This window comes from Chelonoidis abingdonii, chromosome 19, assembly GCF_003597395.2.
Source record: "Chelonoidis abingdonii isolate Lonesome George chromosome 19, CheloAbing_2.0, whole genome shotgun sequence".
Taxonomy (NCBI): Eukaryota; Metazoa; Chordata; order Testudines; family Testudinidae; genus Chelonoidis; species Chelonoidis abingdonii.
The window spans coordinates 22875970-22900525 of NC_133787.1; the positions used below are offsets into that span (position 1 = coordinate 22875970).

A 24556-nucleotide genomic window follows, 5' to 3' on the forward strand; every position below is an offset into this window, starting at 1 on the left:
GCTCTTTGTGCCAAGGTCAGTAATAAAAAGGTTAAATAAGATTGGTCCCAAAACCGATCCTTGAGGGACTCCACTAGTAACCTCCTTCCAGCCTGACAGTTCACCCTCCTGATTATTAATAATTTTAATACCAGTCCTAGTAGGTTCTTGAGGGGCAATGCTATTAATCTCCTTTAGTATTGAAACTGATAATTTATTTCTGCACATGGTTTTGTTTTTAATGCAGTGTTTGTTTCATGACAGAATCCTACCTCTTACTCTGTGACTTAGATTGTACAGAAGCTAATGTTTGTCACAAAGACTATTTTGTAAACAAAGTAAATTTTATCTGCCTATTTGTTATCCACTGTTCTGATTTTTCTCAAAATCTGTAATAGGTTGGAGGAGCACAATTTTCTAGACTCTGAGCTAGTTTGTACCATATTATATTTTCATAGGCTATTTTGTGTCAGTATTTGTCAATTCATTAAAATGCAAACATTGTGTGGAAGCACAGAATTCTGCTTGCCAGTAACCTGCTTGGTCACCTGACAGCTTGCTCACCTGGCTCTTCGTCAGCATGTGCTTCCAGGGTCCCAGCTACTCATCCGTTTGCCTGGTGGGCTGATGGTGAGCTCAGTCTGAAAGTCTTGGAAGTCCCAGGACCCTAAGCACTCTTTGCAAAGTAGTTGGGAGCCTGTAATCTAGGGCTCTTGGTAGAAGTGGATAGAAAACTGAGATTCTTTTTCATGGAGAATCCCAGTTGTTTTGGTTTTCATTCCAAATTGGAACAAAACGAGACTTTGAAATCTGTCTCCTACAAATCAGACTTATCGTTCTCCTCCTAGCTCTATTGACTACCCTTCAGTCCTTTCGTATACAAGCTAATGTTAATGATAGGTATCATGGGTAGGGTACAGAGTACAGAACAGTCACCGCCACCAAAATAAAAGCTCTTTAATTTTTTGTTTGCTTCAGTTTCTGTGGAAAATTTTCCCTACGTTCAGGAATGTTGATATTTACAGAATGTCAAAAGTGCATATTAACAGCTTTTACTATGTTTTCAATATATATCAATCAGATATTACTTGGCAAGATATTCAAAGATGCTTACGGTATACTATTAACTGCCACATAATAGTGAAGCTTTTCTTATTTTCAGAACGATCTCTTTTACACCCAAAAGAAATGCGTTGGAGCAGGATGCGGACAGCCCACAGAGTGTGTTGGAGCAGGATGCGGACAGCCCTCAGTGTATGCCGGAGCAGGATGTGGCCAGTCCACATAGCTTATTAATGGGAGAAAATTTCACAGACATTTGCAATAGCTCTCCAATGACTTCGGAAAATCATCAGTGTGGTAAGTATTTCAACCATTTATTGGTAAATTGTGAAAACCTGAAAAACAAATTTCTATAAAAAGATAAAATATAGGTGAAGATTGAATCTTTAAATTGTGGCATCTATTAATTTTCTATTTACAAAAAGCATATTGCTCTACACATGCTGAAGATGTGTGCAGTGTGTAAACCTCTTCATTTTCAGTTTAAACTGCTTTTTACTGAAAAAATCCTGGGTTTTAAAAAAAGTATAATTTGATTTTTTCTGATTTTCACTGTACGTTTGTATTATTCAAATATATTAAAAATAACTTGTTTTATTAGGAAAATACAGTACATTTCATCAGATACATTAGTCTGTGTGTGTATGCAAAGCTGCCTGTTGAGGTAAGACTATATATTAGTCTAGAAGATACACACAATAATCAAACAGGTATGCACGCAAGCTCTGATGTTTGTGCTCATCTGAATGTATTGAGGAATCATATGCCCACCATGTACACATTTCAAGCTGTTAGCAGATAATAGTTTAAAGATTTGACACACTAAAATGGGAAGAAAATGAAAATCTGTATCAGAATACATTTCAGAACACAAGGCAATATTGAAAAGTTGTAGAAAAGCAAAAATGAGAAAAGGATGGAGTGTATGCGCTGCAAATGGTGTGGCCCAGTTATTAAATGTAAATATTTATAGGCTAATAGTTCTAAGTCTACAACAGTAAACTGTTAATTCAAATGAAGTTTTATTTGGAGATTAGAGATATATTGTTCTTTTAAACTCAGAGGTGGGATTGTGTTTTAAGTTTTGTTTTAGTTCGGCAGCAAACCACATTCAGTTCCATTAATCGAAGTATTAATCTCCTGAATGTTTTTTCCCCCATCCTTGCATCCACTAAAATAAATCCAGATATTTGCCCAGAAAAATTAAGTTTTTTCCACCAATTTCATAAGTTTTTCTTGTTGTAATAATAAACCAATAAATTTCCAGGAAAAATTAAATAAAATAAAACCTGAAAACAAAGGGCCCTAGCAATATGTTAAACTGAACTGCTGTAGTGAAGCAATAGATGCAGTAGATGCACTGTAAATGTCACGTGGTAACGTACTCTAATGTGAGTTTCTGCCAATTTTGCCCCAGAGCTGCTTTTCTTACTTAATATTAATGTGTAGTACAGGTCTGTCGCATCTTACGCACATTTAACATGCACAATTTCAGCTTTACACGGTCAGCAAAAACAAACAAAAAAAGAGAAAAATAATAAGTTTAATACTGTACCTGTAAGTGCGGGTAATTCCACCCGCCATTACACTCAATTTAATTTTGACCATACGCGATTTCTGCTTTACGCGCTGACTGCAGAATATAACCCCAGTGTAAGATGAAACAGACCTGTACCTCCCAACTGTGGATTTCAAAGGCATTCCAATGTTACTGGAGGCTCCAGGACAAAGTCCTGCCCTTCAGCTCAGGACACCAAATTTTTACCTTTTGTGGCAGAACAAATTGATGATGATTCCATTTCTCCTGATCATTTTGGTTTATAACTTTAATTTTGATTTGTTTTTCTTGCAGTAGACACTTCATTTTGACTTCTAGCTCCTCTCTCTCTCTCGAGGTGAGAAATTACTGGAATATTGAGGCTCTAAATCTGGCTTTTCTGATACAGCTCCTCTTGGGTGTGAGCGGGTTTCTTCTGCCCCTCACTTAGGCAGCAATGAAGCTCTGCAAGCATTGAGCCAAGTCCAAGAGGTGCTATAGGTAGCTTTCCAGGAGACTCGGAGGGCAAAGTATGCTCTGCAGCCGCAAGTTGTCAATCCTTGCTCTGCTAGGATGCGGGCCTGAAAGTTGTCCTGCAGCTGTAAGCCATCAGCCCTTGCAATGGTAGGGCATAGAGTTTTGAATTGGAGAGAGGTATAGGTCCTCAAAGCATGCATAAAGCTGCAGCTCCATTGTGGGAGGTTAGACCAGGAGCATGAGCATTCCCACAGAGGGGAGAGAACCTGCTCAAGGATAAGTCTTGCAAACTCTAGAGCAGGGGTCTCAAACACGGGGCTTGAGGGGTTATTTTCTGCAGCCCGCAAGCTCCTTGCAGCCCCCTCGCCCTCCTCCAGCGTTTGCCTAGAACGGCTCCAACCCAACGTGCGCCAGGGACAGGGCAGGCTGCCTGCCTACCCTGGTCCTGCACTGCTCTGGGAAGCGGCTGGAATGTGGGGAATGGGGGCGGGGCATGGGGTCTGTGTGTTGCTGTTGCTTCAGGTGGGGAGGTATCAGTAATGTGGCCCTTGGGCCAATGTACTAGTCCTCATGTGGCCCTCATGGTCATTTGAGTTTGAGACCCCTGCTCCAGAGAGTCCCCAAAAGGTAAAAGGAAACATCCCCTTAATAAGGTTTTCATTTGTTTTGTTAATTAACAAGTGATGTAAATATCAGTGTTTAAACTCTGACTTGCTTTGTTTTCCCACGCTGAGGGAAACGTTGCTTGAACCGTTTACCCTCCACAGAGGCTCTTTCATAGCCCTCTGTATTAATCTAACTGCCCCTCTCCCATTTGATAGCATATCTGCGTATGTTGAGAAGCCTGTTACTCCTGTGAAAATCTGCCTCAGGTTTGTTGATCAATATATGCAGGTTAATATATACATATACATGTAATAATTAGGCCTGTCAATTGCAGTTACTCACGCGATTAACTAAAAAACATTAATGGTGATTACAAAAATTAATCAAGATTAATTGCACTTATAACAATAGAATACCAATAGAAATGTATTAAATATTTTGGATGTTTTTCTACATTTTCAATATTGATTTCAGTTACAACACAGAGTACAAGTTCACAGTGCTCACTTTATATTATTATTTTTATTACAAATATATGCACTGTAAAAATGATAAACAAAACAAATAGTATTTTTCCGTTCACCTCATACAAGTACTGAGGTGCAATCAGTTTATTTTAAAAGTGTAACTTAGAAATGCAGATTTTTCTTTTTGGTTACATAACTGCACTCAAAAACAAAACAGTGTAAATCTTTGGAACCTACACGTCCACTCAGTCTTATTTCTTACTCTGCCAATCGCTAAGACAAACAAGTTTGTTTACATTGACAGGAGATACTGTTGCCTGCTTCTTATTTACAATGTCACCTGAAAGTGAGAACAGGCTTTTGCTTGGCACATTTGTAGCCAGCATTGCAAGCCAGTATTACATGCCAGATATGCTAAACATTCGTATGCCCCTTCATGCTTCAGCCACCATTCCAGAGGACGTGCTTCCATGCTGATGCTGCTTGTTTAAAAAAAAAATGTCAAATTTGTAACTGTACTCCTTGGGGGAAGAATTGTATGTTTCCTGCTCTGTTTTACCCACAGTCTGCATATATTTCATGTTATAGCAGTCTCAGATGATGACCCAGCACATGTTTGTTTTACGAACACCTTCACAGGAAATTTGTCAAAATGCAAAGAGGGTACCAATGTGAGATTTCTAAAAATAGCTGTAGCAGTTGACCGAGTGTTTAAGAATCTGAAGTGCCGTCCAGAATCTGAGAGGGACGGGGTGTGGTGCTTGCTTTTAGAAGTCTTAAAAGAGCAACACTCTGATGCAGAAACTAAACCACCAAAAAAGAAAATCAACCTTCTGCTGGTAGAATCTGACATGATGATGAAAATGAACATGAGTCAGTCTGCACAGCTTTGGATCATCTTCAAGCAGAACCCGTCATGAGCATGGACGCATGTCCTCCGGAATGGTGGTTGAAGCATGAAGGGACATATGAATTTTCAGCGCATCTGGCATGAAAATATCTTTTAACACCAGCTACAACAGTGCCATAAGAACGCCTGTTCTCACTTTCATAAACAAGAAGCAGGCAGCATTGTCTCCTGCACATGTAAACACACTTGTTTTTCTGAGTGATTGGCTGAACAAGAAGTAGGACCGAGTAGACTTGTAGGCTCTAAAGTTTTACATTATTTTATTTTTGAATGCAGTTTTTTTGTACATAATTCTACATTTGTACGTTCAACTTTCATGATAAAGAGATTGCACGACAATACTTGTGTGAGGCGAAGTGAAATATTTTTTTTGTTTTTTACAGTGCAAATATTTGTATTCAAAAATAAATATAAAGTGAGCACTGTACACTTTGTATTCTGTGTTGTAATTGAAATTAACATATTTGAAAATGTTGTAAATATCCAAAAAAATTTAAAATAAATGGTATTCAATTGTTGTGTAACAGCACAATTAATTGCGAAGAATTTTTTTAATTGCTTGACAGCCCTAGTAATAATCCTGTTCTCTCATGTAAGTATCCCATAACACCTTGCATCTGATGATGTAAGTTTTGGTTTAGAGAAACTGTCAAGATCAAGACATATGAATGTTCTACTCTGTTGTAAACCTAGGAGGTGCCTTCACACTCTTGGTACCTGAAAAGCATGTGTTCAGAACAAAAAAAGGGGTACATCATGGTACCGGAAACACACAGTAGAAAGATGATTGTTTAAATCTATTTTCAGATGATGCATACATTTCCTTTTACTTGTAAGCAGGAAGGGCATACAAAGTTGGCTTTATGGGATATAAAGCACACCTTCTGTGTAAGATGAATATAACAACACTGCATGGGATGTCTTCCTGGATAGTAGTGTTAAATATAACCTTTTTCCTGTATTGTGGTGTTATTGGCTTATAGCAGGGGTCGGCAACCTTTCAGAAGCGGTGTGCCAAGTCTTCATTTATTCACTCTCATTTAAGGTTTCGTGTGCCGGTAATACATTTTAATGTTTTTTAGAAGGTCTCTCTCTAAGTCTATATATTTTATATGACTAAACTAGTGTTGTATTGTAAAATAAACAGGGTTTTCAAAATGTTTAAGAAGCTTCATTTAAAATGAAATTAAAATGTTGATCTTACGCTGCCAGCCTGCTCAGCCCGTTGCTGGTCTAGGGTTCTGTTCACCTAGGCCGGCAGCAGGCTGAGCGGGGCCTGCGGTCGGGACCCCGGCTGGCAAGGGTCCGTCAGCCAGAACCCCAGACCAGCAGCGGGCTGTGTGGGGCTGGCGGCCAGGACCCAGAGGGCTGGGGGCAGAGGGCTGGAGTCAGGGCTGGGGGCTGGGTATGTCAGGGGGTGTAGGTGTCAGGGCAGAGGGGACGCTGGGTATGAGTAGGGGTGCCAGAGTCAGGGCTAGGGTTGCGGGTGGGGGAGGGGATGAAGGAGTCAAGCAGAGGGCTGGGTATGTATGAGGAAGGTACAGGGCTCAGGGCAGGGGCCTGGGGGGTCAGAGGAGAGTGCTGGGTGACTGCCCCCCTAATAACTCTCAACCCTGCTGCTCCTTGTCCCCTGACTACCCCCTCTTGGGACCCCACCCCCTATCTAAGCCTCCCTGTTCCTTGTCCCCAGACTGGACTCTACCCCCTACCTGTCCCCTGACTGCCCCGACCCTTATCCACACCCCTGTCCCTAGCCAGACCCCCGGGACTTCCATGCCTATCCAACCACTCCCTGCCCCCTGACAGGACCCCTAGAACTCCCGACCCATCCAACCCCCCCAACTCCCTGCCTGCCCCAACCCCTTTCCATGCCCCTGCCTCCTGACAGGACCCCCAGAACTCCCAACTCATACAACCCCCCCACTCCTTGTCCCCTGACCATCCCCTTCAGAGACCCCCGCCAACTTCCCCCTCAGGACCCTCCTTGCTCCCGGTCCCCTGACTGCCCTGACCCCTATTTACCCCCTGCCCCCTCACAAACCCTGGGATTCCCATGCCCCATCCAACCCACCCTGCTCTGTCCCCTAACTGCCCCCACCTCTTATCCAACCCCCCCAGCCCTGGGCCCCTTACCATGAGGCTCCACACACAGCTAGATACGCTGCTCCGCGGGAGCACACAGCCCCCTCCCCTCGGGTTGAGTGGGGAGCGTGTCTGCCTCCCAGCGGAGCCAAACGCTGACCTCTGGAGCGCGCAGCCCAGATCCCCAGAGTGCTGCGCGCTGCGGAAGGGCTCCAGGGGAGGGGAGAAGGCGGGGAAGGGGCCAGCAGCTTGCTGTGCCGGGAGAGTGGAGCCATTTGCCAACCCTGTGCACACGGCTGTGCTTCTGCTCCCTGCCCCTGCGAGGGAAGTGGAGGGCAGAGGAGAGCCCGCTGGGCTGGGCAGGATTTTTAGTGGCATGCTGGAGTCCTGGCAGGCTCCAGCATGCCATTAAAAATTGGCTTGCGTGCCGTCTTTGGCACGCATGCCATAGGTTGCCGACCCCTGGCTTATAGCAATAAACCTGGCTGACATTGGTTATTTGGGCTCTTGAATATATTTCGTAATGCATCAGTGTGGTCAAGCAATTAACTATACAATTTATCAACAGTTTGCAAAGTAGTGAAAATTGTGCCTATCTGGGTTTCAATTGAGAAACTCTCACTTTGCAAGGGAAAGGGGTCCAGAATCTGATAGGTGGGAAAAGGTCTCTCTTCACCCTTCCCTCTCTCAGTAGACTAGCTGCACACTAAAGCATAAAGCAATGTGAGAGGCCAGGGCAGATACACATGACTTCATTCCCCACACAGTTGCACCATGATAGGATTGCAGGGAGGTAAAATTGAAATCCCATTCCATGCTCAAAATGACTCATGGTGTACTGAGTAAAGCCTGTATCATACTAGATCTCTCCTAAAGTGCTTACATGGGTGCTCACCAGCCTTGGGAAGCAGTCAGGTGTAGGTTCAGGCTCCTGGGTCCATGTAACAAGTTATTTTCACAATCCTCAGTACCCTTCCTAAGTTTAGGGGTCTCTAGACCAGGATGAACAGCATACTCTTCTGTCTTTTCTAAACAACTGGCCAGTTGTTAGAAAGGATTCATAGCCAGCCGTTCAAAATCAAAGTTTTTAATCCAATGCAGAGAATTACTCTTACAGGGGTCAGAGTAGTCCTTACTCTGGCCAGAATTTTACCATCATGATAAAAATTTGAAAAACTCTGAAACTTCATTGCACCAGCCATTTCCTGGCAATGATCATCTGTAGCAAATGATCTCCAGTGGGTGGGATTGCTAGTGCCATGCATGGACCTCCACCCACGAATGGATGTCTTAAAAAGCACCTGCAGGAATTCCTTTTGAGGACGTGGAACTGCACACCTGATCCAATGCAAAATTAGGTGTCATTTTTGAATCAAAGCAAACCTCCCTTTGTGGGCATGTAAGTACAAACAAACTGATGGCCAAACAACATGTTGACAACCAGCCCAATTTTTTATCTTTTGAACTTTACATTCTCTCTTGGAAACAAGCCTCACGGGGGGGAGCTTACTTGGAGGACAGATTTCCAAAAATCTCAAAGTATACATCCTTTTAATTCACTTCAATAGCGCTGTCAGTGGAGTGTCTGAATAAAAACATAGGTGTGTCCTTACTGGATCTGACCAGTTGTCTGTCAAGTCCAGTACCTTGTCTGTGACAGTGGCCATTATAACTGCATCGGTAGAAGTGACATGAAATCACATAGTGGGCAATTATGACACTCACGGGGAAGTCACCTATCTCCCATTTAGAGATTGGCTTGTGATTGAGGTATGAATATTTATAGTTCTTCCAAACCCAGGGAGTAACCAAAGATGAAAGCTTCCTTGGAGCTATGGAAATGATGTCCTGACGAAGAATCTGCTGCCTTTGAAAACAATTCATTTAAAGGATACAGAAAAGAGAGTGTTAAGGCCTCCTCCCGCTTCTCTGCTGCCCCAGAAGACACCAATGAGGCGATTAATGTTTAGGCCTCCTCCCACCGTCCTGCAGAAGGAATCTAAGGCCCACCAGAACTATTAAAAAGGGTGTCATCAAGCCTCAACCTCCAGGCAGAAGAGGTGGAGGAGCCTCGGACTTCCTGTTTAATGTACTGTCTGCCTTGGTATTGGGCAGGGTGGCCTTGCCTCTCCATGAAGGGGTGGCCAAAATTTCAAAATGCCCTATGGCAAACCCTGGCCTCATTGGCCCCCATCTCTGAGAGAGTGGGATGTAGGTATTTTGTGCCTGCCAAGAGGCATGAATATCTATACACCTCCTCCCCCCAACCACAGGAAGCAGCAGGGCCAACCATCCCCTGCTTCAAAAAATAAAGATTGAAGGAGTCTGGACTCAATTGGAAGGAAAATTTATTTGTCCTCGAGCTTCCAGTTATGGGTGGTGAACAGTCAGGCTGGTATGAGTTCAACTTGTGGGGCTTTTTGCCCAAGTTCGAGGACTTCCTCCAGGAGTATGGCAGGAAGGAATTCAAAGCACTCCTGGAGGAGGGTACAACAGCTGCCAGGGCAACCCTAGGCTGTCTATGGCCTCCGCAGTGTCCCTGAGAAGGGCATCTTGGCTCCTGCTCTCTGGGCTCCCCAGTGAGGCGCAGACCTCCTTGCAAGATCTCCCATTTGATGGCAAAGCTCTATTTGCGGTACAAATGGATATAAAACTGCATGGCCTGAAAGACTCCTGCATGATGCTTCAGACTCTGGGCCTCTATGTTCCGGGTCCAGCTAAACATACGTTCAAGCCACAGCAGGCTCCTGCCCAGGCCACCCACTCCAAATACAAGCCTGTTTATAAAATGTCACAGGACTATAAGAAACGCCTGCAGTCAGTCTCTGCCTGCCCCCCAGCCTGGGCCCTCCAAGGGCAAACAGGCAGGGAAACGGTGGTTTTGACGGGATGCCTGGAGGTGCACTGCCAGTTCTTATCAGGAATCCACCCATGATAAAGCTTCCCTTCTACAACTGGTTGTGTGTTTTCCTCCCAGAGTGGTTGCAGCTGACCTCGGACAGATGGGTCCTCAACATCATCTCCTAGGCTTACACCCTCCAGTTTACCTCCACGCCTGTCCCTCCTGGGGCACCTCTGTCACAAGGCTCTGCTCAAGCAGGAGGTGGAGTGATTTCTTGGCCTAGGATCAGTGAAGTGGTGCCAGTGGAGTTCAAATGCAAGGGGTACTACTACCGCTATTTCCTTATCCTGAATGCCAAAGGGGGAACTTAGGCCCATCCTGGACCTGCAAGGTCTGAACTGGTACATGGTGAAGCTCAAGTTCCGAATGGTCTTCTTGGCCTCCATCATTCCCTCCCTGGATCCTGGGGCCTGGTATGCTGCCCTCAATCAGCAGGACGCGTACTTCCACATCCATATATTTGAGGGGCACAGACATTTCCTTTGTTGCACGGTTGGACAGGAGCACTACCAATTTGCGGTCCTCCCGTTTGGCCTGTCCACTGCCTCCAGGGTATTTACAAAATGTATGTCGGTGATGGCAGCCTAGCTCAGGCGCCATGGGGTCCAGATCTTCCCCTAAATGGATGACTGGCTGGTCAAGTGTAGCTACCGGTCACAGATGCAGGATCATGTGGCATTCCTTCTGTCCACATGTGCCACTGTGGGCCTATTGGTAAACGACACCAAGTCCAAGTTAGTTCCAGTACAACATATAGTTTATCGGGATGGTTCTGGATGCCATGTCGAACAGAGCCTCCTTCCCATGGGACAGATTTGAGACCCTGAAAGGGCTCATCGACATGGTCAGAAAGTTTCCAGTGACAACAGCCAGAGCGTGCCTTCAGCTCTTGGGTCACATGTCGGCGTGCACAGGTGGTCTGCCATGCCAGACTCACAATGAAGCCCCTCCAGCTCTGGTTGGCCTCAGCATTCTTCCAGGCCAGGGACAGGATGGACAAAGTCCTCACTGTGCCCGAACCGGTGACCACCTGTATAAGGATGTGGTGTAAGCATTGTTATATACATATCCATGTTTAGTGGGTATCTTTTTATTTACCTACAGTGTTGGACCTCCTCAGGGAACATGCTCCACGGGGTCCCATTCAGAGGCAGGTCACTGTCGATGGAACTGATGTCTGATGCATCGGACTTGGTGTGGGGAGCCCATGTGGGGGACGTTCAGACCCAAGGTCTGTGGTCTGCGCAGGACTTGGCTCTCCACATAAACGTCAAGGAGCTCAGGGCGGTGTGGCTGGCGTGCATGGCCTTCTGCTCCACCTGGAGGTCTGGGTAGTCAGGATTCTCACATATAACATGGCCTCAATGTTTTACGTCAACAGGCAAAGCAGGGTCTGATCCTCTGCTCTCTGCCGGGAAGCCCTCAGGCTGTGGGACTTCTGTATAGCCCACGACATTTGCCTACAGGCCTGCCACCTATCGGGCGCCTGGAACTTGCAGGCGAATCACTTGAGCAGGGACTTCTCCTCTCAGCACAAGTGGTCTCTTCAGCCAGAGGTGGTGTACAGACTTTTCCAAGAGTGGGGAGCTCCTCAGGTGGCCCGGTTTGCAACTCGGCAGAACCGTCGCTGTCCCAGTTCTGTTCTGGGGGTGGGGTGGGGGACAGGGATGGGGCGGTATCTCCAATGCCTTCCTCCTGTCCTTGTTGGGCCGGTTTCTCTATGCCTTCCCCCTGTTCCCACTGATAGGCAAGGTCCTGGAAAAGATAAAGATGAACAGGGCCTGGTTCCTACTGATGGCCCTGGCATAGCCCAGGCAGCATTGGTACGGGACCTTCATGGGCCTGGCGGTCACCCCACCATTGCTGTCCCAGCTGGACCTTCTCTCCCAGAACCAGGGCCGCCTTCTCCACCCCAACCTAGCAGCACTCCACCTAATGTGGCTGCTTAATGGTTAGGCTGGGAGGAGAGGACGTGCTCCGAAACGGTCCAGTGCATCCTCTTGGAAAGCAGGCGACCCTCCACGTGCCGAGCCTACTTGGCAAAGTGATCTCGGTTCTCCCGATGGGCAGATGAGCGGGGCGTTTCCCCCGTGGCAGCCCCGATCCAGCTCATTTTGGACTACCTCCTTCACCTTGGAGCCCAGGTTCTGGCGCCCTCCGTCAAGGTGCACTTGGCAGGCATATCAGCCTTCCACCCCTGGTGCAGGGCTATACAGTATTCTCCCATGCTATGACGGGCCGATCACTTTGTGTATCTGTACCTGTTATGACCTGATGGGAATCCCCCTGCCATCAATTTTGAGGGCACGCTCGACTAGGGCGCAGGCCTCCTCTACTGCCTTTTTGGCTCATGTCCCCATCCAGAACATTTGTAGGGCTGCTATGTGGTCTTCAGTTCACGCTTTCATCTCGTATTATGCAATCGTCTCCCAAACCAGGGAGGACGACAAGTTCGGCAGGGCTGTGCTCTGTCCTGAGAATTTATGAACTCCTACTCACCTCCAACAGATATAGCTTGGAATCACCTATTGTAGAATACAGATGAGCAATCACTCGAAGAAGAAAAAACAGTTACCTTTTCCGTAACTGGTGTTCTTTGAGATGTGTTGCTCATGTCTATTCCACATCCCACCTTCCTTCCCCTCTGTCAGAGTGGTCTGGCAAGAAGGAACTGAGGGTGGGGGGAGCAGCAGTCATGGAGGTGCCACTTCTGGAGTTCCTAGGGGCGCTCCCCTACGCGTACTGCTAGGGGAAAAACGTCCGACACAGGTGCACGTGGTGAGCACGCACACCTATTGTGGAATAGATATGAGCAACACATCTCGAAGAACACCAGTTATGGAAGAGGTAACTGTGTCTTTTTCCTTAGTTTATAAAGCTCTTGCTTTATATAGGGGGAACTTCCATTTCTGTCTGTTATGCTATTATAATAGCTCTCCTCCTCCTCCCCCCACATCTGTGATTCACCACTCAGTACTTCCCATTGTGGCACAGCTTCTCTTCAGTCATCACTAGAGTGAGAAACTTCTTGCTTGATAGCTTTCTTAGCAGCTTCTATCTTTCTTTAACCAGCCCTGATAGCCTGCTAAATGACCAGAGTGCAGATTGATTTTTTTTTTCTAAAAGGATACTTAGACATATAATAATTAGGTATACATTATATACAGTTGTCTAAATGCTTCTGCTAATTGGTTGCTGGAGTGTTTCTATAACTTTGGAAGAAGAAACTGAAGAGAAGGACTTAGTCCTGAACCTTCAAGCACCAACATTGGACCACTTCAGAATTCCATAGGTGGAGCGCGCTATCGCACTACTGATGAATAAAGAGAGAAGCTGCTATCGGAAAATAATCAAGTAAGAGACTTTTCATTTGCTGGTCTGCCAGATTTAGTTTCGCTATAATTAGTTGCACTTGTTTATTAAGTTTTGTCAGTGGATTTGGACCACTGTTTTGCACGCATCCTTAATGAAGTTGGTAAGTATCATGACATTAAATGACATTCTACACCAGTGGTGGGCAACCTGCAGCATGTGGCCCTTCAGGATAATCTGGTGGTGGCCATGAGACTGTTTACGTTGACAGTCTGCAGGCACAGCCGCTCGCAGGTCCCAGTGCCTGTGGTTCACCGTTCCTGGCCAGTGGGAGCTGCGGGAAGTGGCGCAGGCATAGCATTTATTCCCCAAGTAATATCAATTTAAACATCAGAGCCAATCTTTGGGAGTACTAGCAGTCTTGTAGGCAGAGAAGTCCTGTGTCTCCTATAGCAAGATCTCTTAGGCTGTCTTGTGGCCAATGGTGTGGAAATTCACCAAATTCTACAAATTGGTCATCCAGTCTTCAACCAGTGATGTTTGTGGCAGAAATTTTCTCTACACCATAAATAGGGCTGCCAAGCGATTAAAAAAAATTAATCGCAATTAATCATACTGTTAAACAATGGAATACCATTTATTTTAAATATTTTTGGTGTTTACTATAATTTCATATATATTTATTTCAGTTACAACACAGAATACAAAGTGTACAGTGTTCACTTTATATTTTTTATTACAAATGTTTGCACTGTAAAGAACAAAAGTATGAGATGAATTGAAAAATAAAAGTACTTTCGTGCAATCTCTTCATCATGAAAGTCAATCTTAAAAATGTACAGTTATGTACAGAAAACCTGCATTCAAAAATAAAACAATGTAAAGCTTTAGAGCCTACAAGTCCACTCAGTCCTACTTCTTGTTTGGTAAGTCACTCAGACAAACAAAGTGGGTTACAATTTGCAGGAGATAGTGCTGCCCTCTTCTTATTTACAATGTCACCTGAAAGTGAGAACAGGCATTTGCATGGCACTGTTGTAGCTGGTGTTACAAGACGTTTACATGCTAGATGCGCTAAAGATTCATATGTCCCTTCATGCATCAGCCACCATTCCGGAGGACATGTGTCCATGCTGATGATGGGTTCTGCTTGATAACGATCCAAAGCTGTGCAGACTGATGGATGTTCATTGTCATCATCATATTAGATTCCACCAGCAGAAGGTTGATTTTCTTTTTTGGTGGTTTAGTTTCTGCATCAGAGTGTTGCTCTTTTAAGATTACTAAAAGCATGCGCCACACTTTGTCTTTCTCAGATTTTAGACGGCATTGGTACCTTCTTTGCATTTTGTCAAATCTGCTGTGAAAGTGTTCTTAAAACGAACATGTGCTGAGTCAACATCTGAGACTGCTATAACATGAAATATATGCAGATTGTGGGTAAAACAGAGCAGGAGACATACAGTTCTTCCCCCAAGGAGTATAGTTACAAATTTAATTGACACATTATTTTTTAACGAGCATCATCAGCATGGAAGCACGTCCTCTGGAATTGTGGCTGAAGCATGAAGGGGCATACGAATGTTTAGCATATCTGGCATGTAAATACCTTGGAATGCTGGCTACAAAAGTGCCATGCAAACTCCTGTTCTCACTTTCAGGTGACATTGTAAATAGGAAGCAGGCAAGGGTATCTCCCATCAAGGTAAGATAACTTGTTTGTCTTAGTAATTCGCAGAGTAAGAAGTAGGACTGAGTGGACTTGTAGGCTCTGAAGTTTTACACTGTTTTGTTTTTGAGTGCAGTTATATAACCAAAAAAAAAATCTGCATTTGTAAATTACACTTTCACAATAAAGAAATTGCATTTCAGTACTTGTATGAGGTAAATTGAAAAACGCTATTTTTGTTTATCATTTTTACAGTGCATATATTTGTAATAAAAAATAATATAAAGTGAGCACTTAGTATTCTGTGTTGTAATTGAAAATGTAGAAAAACATCCAAAAATATTTAATAAATTTCTATTGGTATTCTATTGTGATAAGTGCGATTAATTTTTTAAGTCAATTGCTGAGTTAACTGTGATTTATTTATAGCCCTACCCATAATGCCTTACTAAGGTGAAGATGAGCCTATTTATTTTCCTAATATGTGGATATCCACAGTGAAAAGGATTCTGCCGCTTCTCACTCTGGATGCGTGCTGTTGTGGAAATCCCATCATAACATGTGTGGACCTTAGTGTAATGAATAATAGGAAATTTATCCAAGTATACCTGATAATTACCTTTCTTTGAATAACGGGGCCCACAAATGTGGCTCACCCTGGCAATAAGGGGACAGTAAGGAATCAGAGATAGAAATTGACATGCAAAAGTACATGTTTATTTTGTTAAGGAAAATTCTTCCCATCCTCAGTAGTTGGAGAAATTGTGCTAACTGTGCTTTGAAAAATTTCAACTCTTGCTCATTTAGAAAAGAAGGATGAAATTATCCTGTGTGTGGAAGTTGTCTCAACTGGTATGTACTTCAGGGATCAGAATATTCTCCTGCAGCCAGTTACAGTAGCTCCTCACTTAGTCATCCCACTTAACGTCGTTTCGTTGTTATGTTGCTGATCAATTAGGGAACACGCTCATTTAAAGTTGTGCAGTGCTCCCTTCTAACATCATTTAACAGCTGCCTGCTTTGTCCACTGCTTGCGGGAAGAGCAGCCCGTTGCAGCTTGCTGCTGGGGGCTTGTAACCTGGATGGACTGGCAGCCCCCCATCAGCTCCCCGGTCCTCTAAGTTCCTTATGCTGCAGCCGCCCAGCAGGCTATCAATTGCCAGGCAGTTCAGCTGTCCCTCCCCCCACTGCCATGTGCTGCTCCTGCCCTCTGCCTTGGAGCTGCTCCCAGAGACTCCTGCTTGCTGTGCAAGGAGGGTAGGGGGGACTAATGTCAGGGTGTCCCCCTCCCCCCCCGCTCCCTGCTTACCCCCTCTCCATACAGAGCAGAGAGGGGACATGGTTGGAGAGAGACAGAGAGAGCTCGGGGCAGCAGCTGCTGTCTCAACTTCCTGATCCTCTTAAAAAGACAATGCGCTTTTAAGCGTGGGTCAGCTTACTTAAAGGGGCAGTGTGCATCTCTCTCTCTGTCTCTCTCTCCCTCTCACACACAAGGTGTATGTGTGTCTGTCTGCTATGGGGTCTCCCCTCCCTTGTGTTTGTGCTGCCTTGTGTGAGATGCTAGATTAACAATAGTGTGTTAACCCTTGAGGGCTCAGCCAAGTGCTAGTTCGTCATTTAGCAGCAAGGCATTCCCTGGGAAATATCCCTCCCTCTTCCGTCCTCCTGCTTCACTACCTCAACCAACCTTCACAATTATTGTAGCTGTGAACAGTATTAAATTGTTTGTTGAAAACATATACTGTGTGTATATCTCTATAATATATAGTTTTTTGTCTGGTGAAAATCTTTTTTCCTGGAACCTAATCCCCCCCTTTACATTAATTCTTATGGGGAAATTGGATTAGCTTAACATCGTTTCAGTTAAAGTTGCATTTTTCAGGAACATAACTACAACATTAAGCGAGAAGTTACTGTATTTGGGTCTGCTCCCAAAATGCAACCATGCTAAAGTATTCTTTCTTACTAAAAGAGAGGACACTTTCAGATAAGATTGGAGACATTTTCTTCTGGTTGTATTAGTAGTAGTATGAATTTATTCTGTGCTGTTTTATAAGCCATGTGTGACCTCTTTTCAAATTACTAAATTCTATAATTTGAAGAGTTAAATTCAGTACAGGGCTGTTTACTGTTCTAGATTGTTTTAATACCTTTATGGCTGCATGGTGCATTTTTCTTCTTTCGTAGCCTTTTGTCCAATAGTGCTGGGTCTGATTTTGGTACCTTTTAATGCAAAATGTAATAGTTTCCTTTTTAATTAATGATTCATCATAGTTTGCATGTAAATTGATTTTAAAACATCCTAAAGTAGTAGTAACCAATCTAAAAGAAAATGAATTTTTGATAATCTTAACTTGGATACCATTGAATTCTCTTTACTTCCCCTTGGAACAGACTTCAAAGATGAAATTTACATGATATAGATAACTTTGGTGGAGTAAATTAATACTATATGCTGAATAAAATATATTGTTTTTAATTTAGATACTATATCTGAACTTAGGAAAGCAGAAGAATCTACACAGCATCATCGTAAATGGTACTGGAATTTTAAATTTGTATTAATGCAAAGTTTTTGTAGTGAGAAAATGTGTTTATCTGCTCCATCTTGTACTTTTTAAGGTGAACTTAGTGCTCCTGAAAGATGTAAGATTTGACAACCCTGATTATTGAAATCTTCAGTTTACCCACACAGCAGGTACAATACAGTGGTAGGGGGAAACCCTTACAACCCCCCTACCAAACCATATCCCCTGAGTCCTGAACCTACCAATCTGGATTCCACCACGTGAGGGTCACCCTGTCCCCATTACCCGGCCCGCTTACTCATACGCATGACTGTGTGTAGCCCACTATATGAGCGATGTACCCTCACCGCCCCCCTACTATATCTTGACCCCAACCACCGTACACCCCGCATTGGGGACATTACAGGCTGTATGTATTATATGCTGAACCGTAACCAATTGCCAGCGTCCCCCCATGCTCTGTATGTTTCCCCCGATGACCAACGACTGACACATCAAACTCTTTGTATCACCTTTCTTTAATATGTTCTAATAAACATTTAAATTAGTTACTCCTTTCTGCTTTCACCAATATGCCCAACCCTGAACTACTAAGGGTGTAAGTTTACCACGTTTCATTGCCCATTCAGATTTTGATTTATGTTCCGAGACTGAATTTATGTTCTGAGACTACATTAACTAGATCTTCCAGTGCAAACAACCTGAATCTTGTAGTCTTCAGCAGCATGTTTCAGCTAAGTTTCAGTAAGCAGCAGTGTGTTCTTCGGTCCATACGTTTGCGAAACATTACTCACAGATGGTAGCACCAAGAGTCATTGCCCAGGTTATCAGGGTGGTTCTCAGTTCTTATTCGGATGATCCTCAAGCTTCCACCTCCGGATAGATAAAATTGTGGCTAATCACTGTGAGTGGGAGCCATATGCACAGAGATTGAGAAGAAAACACAGTTGTTTACCTTACACTAATTGTGTTTCTTCAAGATTTTCTGTGCATGTGGATCCCACTAATGATCCTCTATCCCCACGTCTAAGAGTCTTCCCATCTGGGCACTGGGGAGTGGGTGGGGTCATTCCACCCTTTTTGTCCTTGGGAGATGGAATCTGGGGGCATGCACGGCACATGCACGATCTCTAATGGACACTGCTAGATAAAACTTTCTGGATTCCTGTGCAAAGGGTGCACATGTGCTCCCAGAGTGGGATCCGCATGCACAGAACATCTTGAGGAATCAGTTTTACTATAAGTATAGTAACCATCTTTTTCTGGAGGAGAGGGTTTGAAATGGGGTTTTGAGTAAAGTGACAGGGTATATTTAATTGTTATACTTGTTGTGTGGTATGTTAACCTTTCTTTCTATTCTTTTATCATGCTGGGTGATATTCGTATTGATCATGAGTTCTATTATTGTTAGTATGCCTAGAACTTTTGTATGTGTTCATGTTTTAAATTGAAATACATTCAATTTAACTAGTGTTTTTAAAATTTTAGTTTCTATCCAGAAATAAAATGGTTTCAAAAGGAAGATATTGTTACCATGAAGATAAAATTAAGAAATATACGTGACTATAAATGTGATTTTTTTAGAGACAAGGTTGTTTTCAGGTAGGTTCAAAATGTTATACATAGCAAAATAAAATGTTTTACCAGTTTCCATTTCATTTACCAAAAGAAGCTAACACTTTTGTTTAAACAAATACAGTGCTTTTTCAGGAGACAAATTTTATGTGGCTGACATGGAGTTACATGGAAACATACTTAAAGGAAAGTCTGTTTGTGTGATTAAGAATGAAGAACCTGTGATTATCCTTGCAAAAGACAAGAAGGAATTTTGGTGCCGTCTACTAAAGCATAAGGTGAATTACAAATATCCGTTAAAATATGTATTTATAGTTCTAAAATTATTAACATTATGTATTGAAATATATATAGTTAGCAGTTGTATTTCTGTTAACAGAACCCTAATGTGTCTCTTGATTTTGAACACTGGGAAGATTTTGAAGATAAAAGCCCCTTTCCTGTTGGTAAGTCATTAACAAATATCAGTGTTTAACATAAATAAATTTGTTAGCAAACTATTGTCATTAATGTAATTTAATTTAAGTTTACATACTGCTGTTTACCTGAGAATAGGTAGTTCTCACTCCTAGAAATGTTAGTTTTTATAGAAAACGTTTTGCTAGAAGAGTGATTTTTTGTTTTTGTTTTTGCCTTTTTATAGTTAATTATGGTCATGTACAATGCCGTTTAGATAATATTTTTAGAGTAACTTTTTAAAAGATCATTCAGTATTCATTTGTTCCTGCTCATATTGCTCAAGCAATCTGGACTAGTAGGATTCTGTTGTGTAGATATTGATCTCAAAGATCTAAAGAGTTAAACTCTCTCACTATCCAACATTAAGCAGTGATAGATAGGTTTGAAGTTATTTTTTTCAAAGACCTTTGATTTACTTGGTTACTTGGTAGATACTGAAAAGCATTCATTCAAGTTGAAAATTTATTGATTTAACTCAAGAAAATAAGGAATTAAAACAAGCTTTTATATTGAAACTGTTATTATGCAGAACAAACTTATTCCCTACCAAAAGTCTCTCTCCTTTTGGAGTCAAAATATCAGTCTCTTATTTTAATTTCTTTGAAGAGGAAAGGGTTAATTTCACTCTGTCCTGACGTGTGAAGGACATTTACTTACCTTGTTTTAAACAGACACACACAAGATGGATGAGAGAGAGGATAGAAAAGATCAATGAAATACAGCTTTTGTTGATGCTGCTAGGACCCTGGTTTGAGTTCTGGTCTAGGATGTCACCTGGCTGGATTCTTTCTCCTTAGTCAAGGCAGACTTGGATAAATAGTTGATTTTAGGATTCAGTGAAAAGCAGAGAGAGAATGAAACATAGGATAGGAAACGAGGGGTTGGAGGAGAAAGCAGAACAACAAGGGAAGGAAAAACAGTACAGAATCTAACATGCAGTCTGCAATGCAGCAATTATGTATCCCTACTGAGGACTTAATACCATGAAAATATTATGATTTCCAGCCCTCTGAGATGAAAACAAAGTTCCTTAAAGAAGAGCCAACTGGCCTTCCTCTCAGGAAGATATTCCTTAGCCTGGTCTTCTTCTGGTTTAAGGCTGAGAAATTTGAGATGAGTTGCAACATTGGCAGGTCAGGGGATGAGTTGTGAGAAAGATGATTCTGTCTCCCCTCCTGCCCCCTCCTCTTTTTAAGAACCCCTAAAAGGAGTGTAAGCTGGGTGGTATATTTTATCATCCATTAATTTGTGCACCAATTAAATCCATTTCTGTAAGGCCAGACTTGGCATAGATAACTTTGTTCCCACATTTTTCTTGTTTACTAAGTATAATATTGCCTTAGTCCTTGATGTATATCAGTAAGCCTATGATGGGGTATATTATACCCTCTGAGGCCCCCGGCTGGAGGCCTTGTGGCCCTGCCACACACCACCCTAGAAAAGGGTAGTGGAGAGGGTCCTCCAGACTGCCTAGAGTGGCTGTATGAGACACAGCCAATCAGGGCCTAGTATAGGAAGAGCTGCAAGGTCAGAGTAAGTTCAAGTTCCTTGACAGTGCTGGAAGAGTGTGGATGGGTGTACAGTTGGCTAAGGGAGCTGCAGGACATTGGATGAGGTAGTATTGCCAGAAGCTGAGGAGAGCCCTGAGCTGGTTGCTGGATCTTCGTCAGGACAAGGCCCTGAGGTAAGAGTGAAGACAGCATGGGGCCATGGGGAAATGGCTCGGGGAATTAGCGCAGCAGTGCGACTTAAAGGGACACAGCAGACAGCTGCTATCTATAGGGTCCCTGGGCTGGAACCCGGAGTAGTGGGAGGGCCCAGGTCCCGTCCTCCCCCGCCCCAGTTAGCCCCTGGGGGAGTGGCCTGGACACTGAGGCACTCCAGAGCGGGAACTGAACTGTAGCAAGAGCTGGGGCCAGAATGGTCTTAGGAGGGCGAAGACTTTGTTGCCAGGGAGGGAGTGCTGGGCCACTGCTTTATCCCGGAGCAGGGACATCTTGAAGAAGACATTACAGAGGGCACTGAGAGAGACCCCTTTTGGACTTGTACCCCGGAAAGGGTTTTGCTTTGCTTTTATCACATAGACAGACTGTGTGTGACTCAGCTAGAGGGTTGAGTCACCGAAGACACACCACGGAGAGAGAGTGTACAGGCACATGCACTCATCCAAGGGGGCACTCGTGAGATGTGAGTGCAGCCCATTACAAAGCTATTTTTGTTTGGATTAATTCAGTTTTTGTGTCTGGTTTTCTTGTATCTGTTCATAACATTCATTTACTGAAAACAACTTGAACTGTTTTCTAAGGTTAATTCTTAGGCAAGAAACAAGTCAGATTATTGTGACATATTAGACTTTCACATAGTCAATTGATTGTTCACAGTCAGTTACTTTTCACAGTTAAACTTAGGTTAAACTTTTAGGTACAGTAATGACAACACTTCTCCACAGACACATGCTTTGAGACAAAGGAGGTCAGAAGTCTCTGTCCAACATGCTCACCACTCGTAGTTCCAACAGGACTGCAGTATCAAGGTACATATGTGACTAATACCCTATTGCAGGGGTAGGCAACTTTTGGCACGCGTGCCGAAGGCAGCATGCGAGCTGATATTCAGTGGCACTCACACTGCCCAGGTGCTGGCCACCAGTCCAGGGGGCTCTGCATTTTAATTTAATTTTAAATGAAGCTTCTTAAACATTTTAAAAACCTTATTTACTTTATATACAACAATAGTTTAATTATATATTATAGACTTACAGAAAGAGACCTTCTAAAAACATTAAAATGTATTACCGGCACGCAAAACCTTAAATTAGAATGAATAAATGAAGACTTGGCACACCACTTCTGAAAAGTTGCCGACTCCCGCCCCTGTTTAACAAACTCTGGCTGGTCTACCCTAGCGGGATAAAATCGATTTTAGATACGCAATTTCAGCTACGTGAATAACGTAGCTGAAGTCGAATATCTAAAATCGATTTACTCACCCGTCTTCACCGCACGGGATCGATGTCCGCGGCTCGCCATGTCGATTCCGGAACTCCGTTGGGGTTGGTGGAGTTCCGGAATCGATATAAGCACGCTCAGAGATCGATATATCCCGTCTAGATTAGACGCAATATATCGATCCCAGAGCAATTGATTTTAACGTGCCGATACGGCGCGTAGTCTAGACGTGGCCTCTGTTGTCATAGAAGACAGAAATTACATGGATCTGTATTCATGGTCTAAGTGACTCTAGAAATGGCATCTTTTTGTTCAACACAACTGATCCTGTGATGTATCAGTTGCATATCTTGCAGTTTACTAGATCAAATAATTTTTTACTACTTTCACAGTTCCTGGATTAACTGTACCTCTGCCCCTTCCATGGTCTTCCTAGGGGTGCCTCTCTGGATTTCAGGCCTCTAGTCTTCATCTCTCTATGGGCAGGAACTCTCATCCCTCTTTCTCCTGCAATTCACTGTGAATATCTCAATAGGTTTGACCTTAGTCCAGGCTCATGGTTCACTCTCTCTCAAGGGATAATGACAGTATTTACTAGTGACCAGACAGCTTTTACTTAACAGTATATTGATTTTAGGACAAAAGCATTACAGAGCAGCATATCATAAAAAACTAAATATTCTACACACGTCAGGCTTACCAGGTGTGTCACATCTTCTGCATTGAGACACTGTAGGTTCACAAAGTTATTCAAACCCTTCCTGTAAGTTTTACTCTCTTACTTATAGTTTCATGTCACTTTGAGGATCAAATGAGAGATTTTTGTAGTCAGTTCAATTCCCCCTTTATACCAAAAACCAATTATTTGTCTGCTTGGCCTCTTTAACCTAGTCTAAGCTAATATGTGCAGTTCCTCCCAGGGAGATGGTACTCTTTGGAGAAGGTGACCTGTCCAGGGGTTTGCAGTAATTATGCCCCTCTGATTTTCGTGCTCTGTAATCCTCCCCAACAGAGCCAGAATACATTCCCCAGCTCACAAAGGTATGTACAATACTTAGGGATATGAATATTCCATGTGCCTTTGCATCTGTCACTTCTCAGTGTAATAGTCTCCTGAAGTTTCTGCATTTCCAAGATTTCACATCTGTCACAAATAGTTTTTACTCCAGATAACACTGCAGGGCCACATACAACTGAGCAAAATACTATTCTAGCTAGCTCATTATCCACAAAATTATGTAAATTCTTGTTGTCAACTCTTAATTATATGTGATGTCAGAGCTAGAAAGAATACCTCTGATCCTCTGCTCTTTCAGTTCTAGATGATTACTTCATAACTCCTGTTAGATCACCAATTGATCCTCTAGATCAGATCTTGAACTACTGTCATAATCTATCTTTTCCGTGGAGTTTATAGAGCACCAGTTGGTTCCAGTTAATAAGATGGAGTAATTCAGATACGTGACAAGAATGTTCTGATGTTAGGAGCTTAAAAAAGTTGCTGTGGGCTGATAGTGAGTTAATTATTGAGGTTGATATTCACCATATAAATAATTAATAATGCTCTCCAGTTAAGCATTTGTACTGAAGTTCCAGCAGAGTAATGTCCAAACCAGTAGCTTCTACAAATTCTGACAGTTTCTCCACTCTTTCTGCTATAACCGCTAGGATTATAGCCCAATTTCTAACAATGGTAAAAGTATAACCAAGGACAAGTATTTTGTCTCAGTTGTATACTTTTTTTTCTTAAACACAGAACTGGCTTTCTTGACTACAAAGTTCAGAGATTCCTTCATATCTTCTGAATCAGAGAAGAGATACCCTTTTGGTTTGCACCCAAAATCTAAAAACCAGTTGGCCACCATTTCAGTAAATCTCTTATGACATGATTTATTGGAAATTGTCTTTAGTAAGAAGTGTCTTATGAGACACCAAAATAAAAAAAAAAAAACTACAACCTATTATTTCAACATTCTTTTATATGGAACATTGCAGAATATGGATAGTTACGTTATTGGCACATCTTTGGATTTCAATCTGGCC

The 24556-nt window shown here is 43.1% G+C and overlaps 1 protein-coding gene across 1 annotated transcript in view; it reads left to right on the top strand.

Annotated features, from left to right (window-relative positions):
* Positions 1-24556, top strand: part of TDRD12 (tudor domain containing 12) — a 164081-nt gene that overhangs the window by 120010 nt on the left and 19515 nt on the right. The window contains exons 27-31 of the mRNA XM_075073652.1: positions 1142-1338; positions 17488-17542; positions 19020-19133; positions 19231-19384; positions 19486-19552. Coding sequence (XP_074929753.1) covers positions 1142-1338; positions 17488-17542; positions 19020-19133; positions 19231-19384; positions 19486-19552 — 587 coding nt within the window. The remainder of the gene's footprint in view (positions 1-1141; positions 1339-17487; positions 17543-19019; positions 19134-19230; positions 19385-19485; positions 19553-24556) is intronic.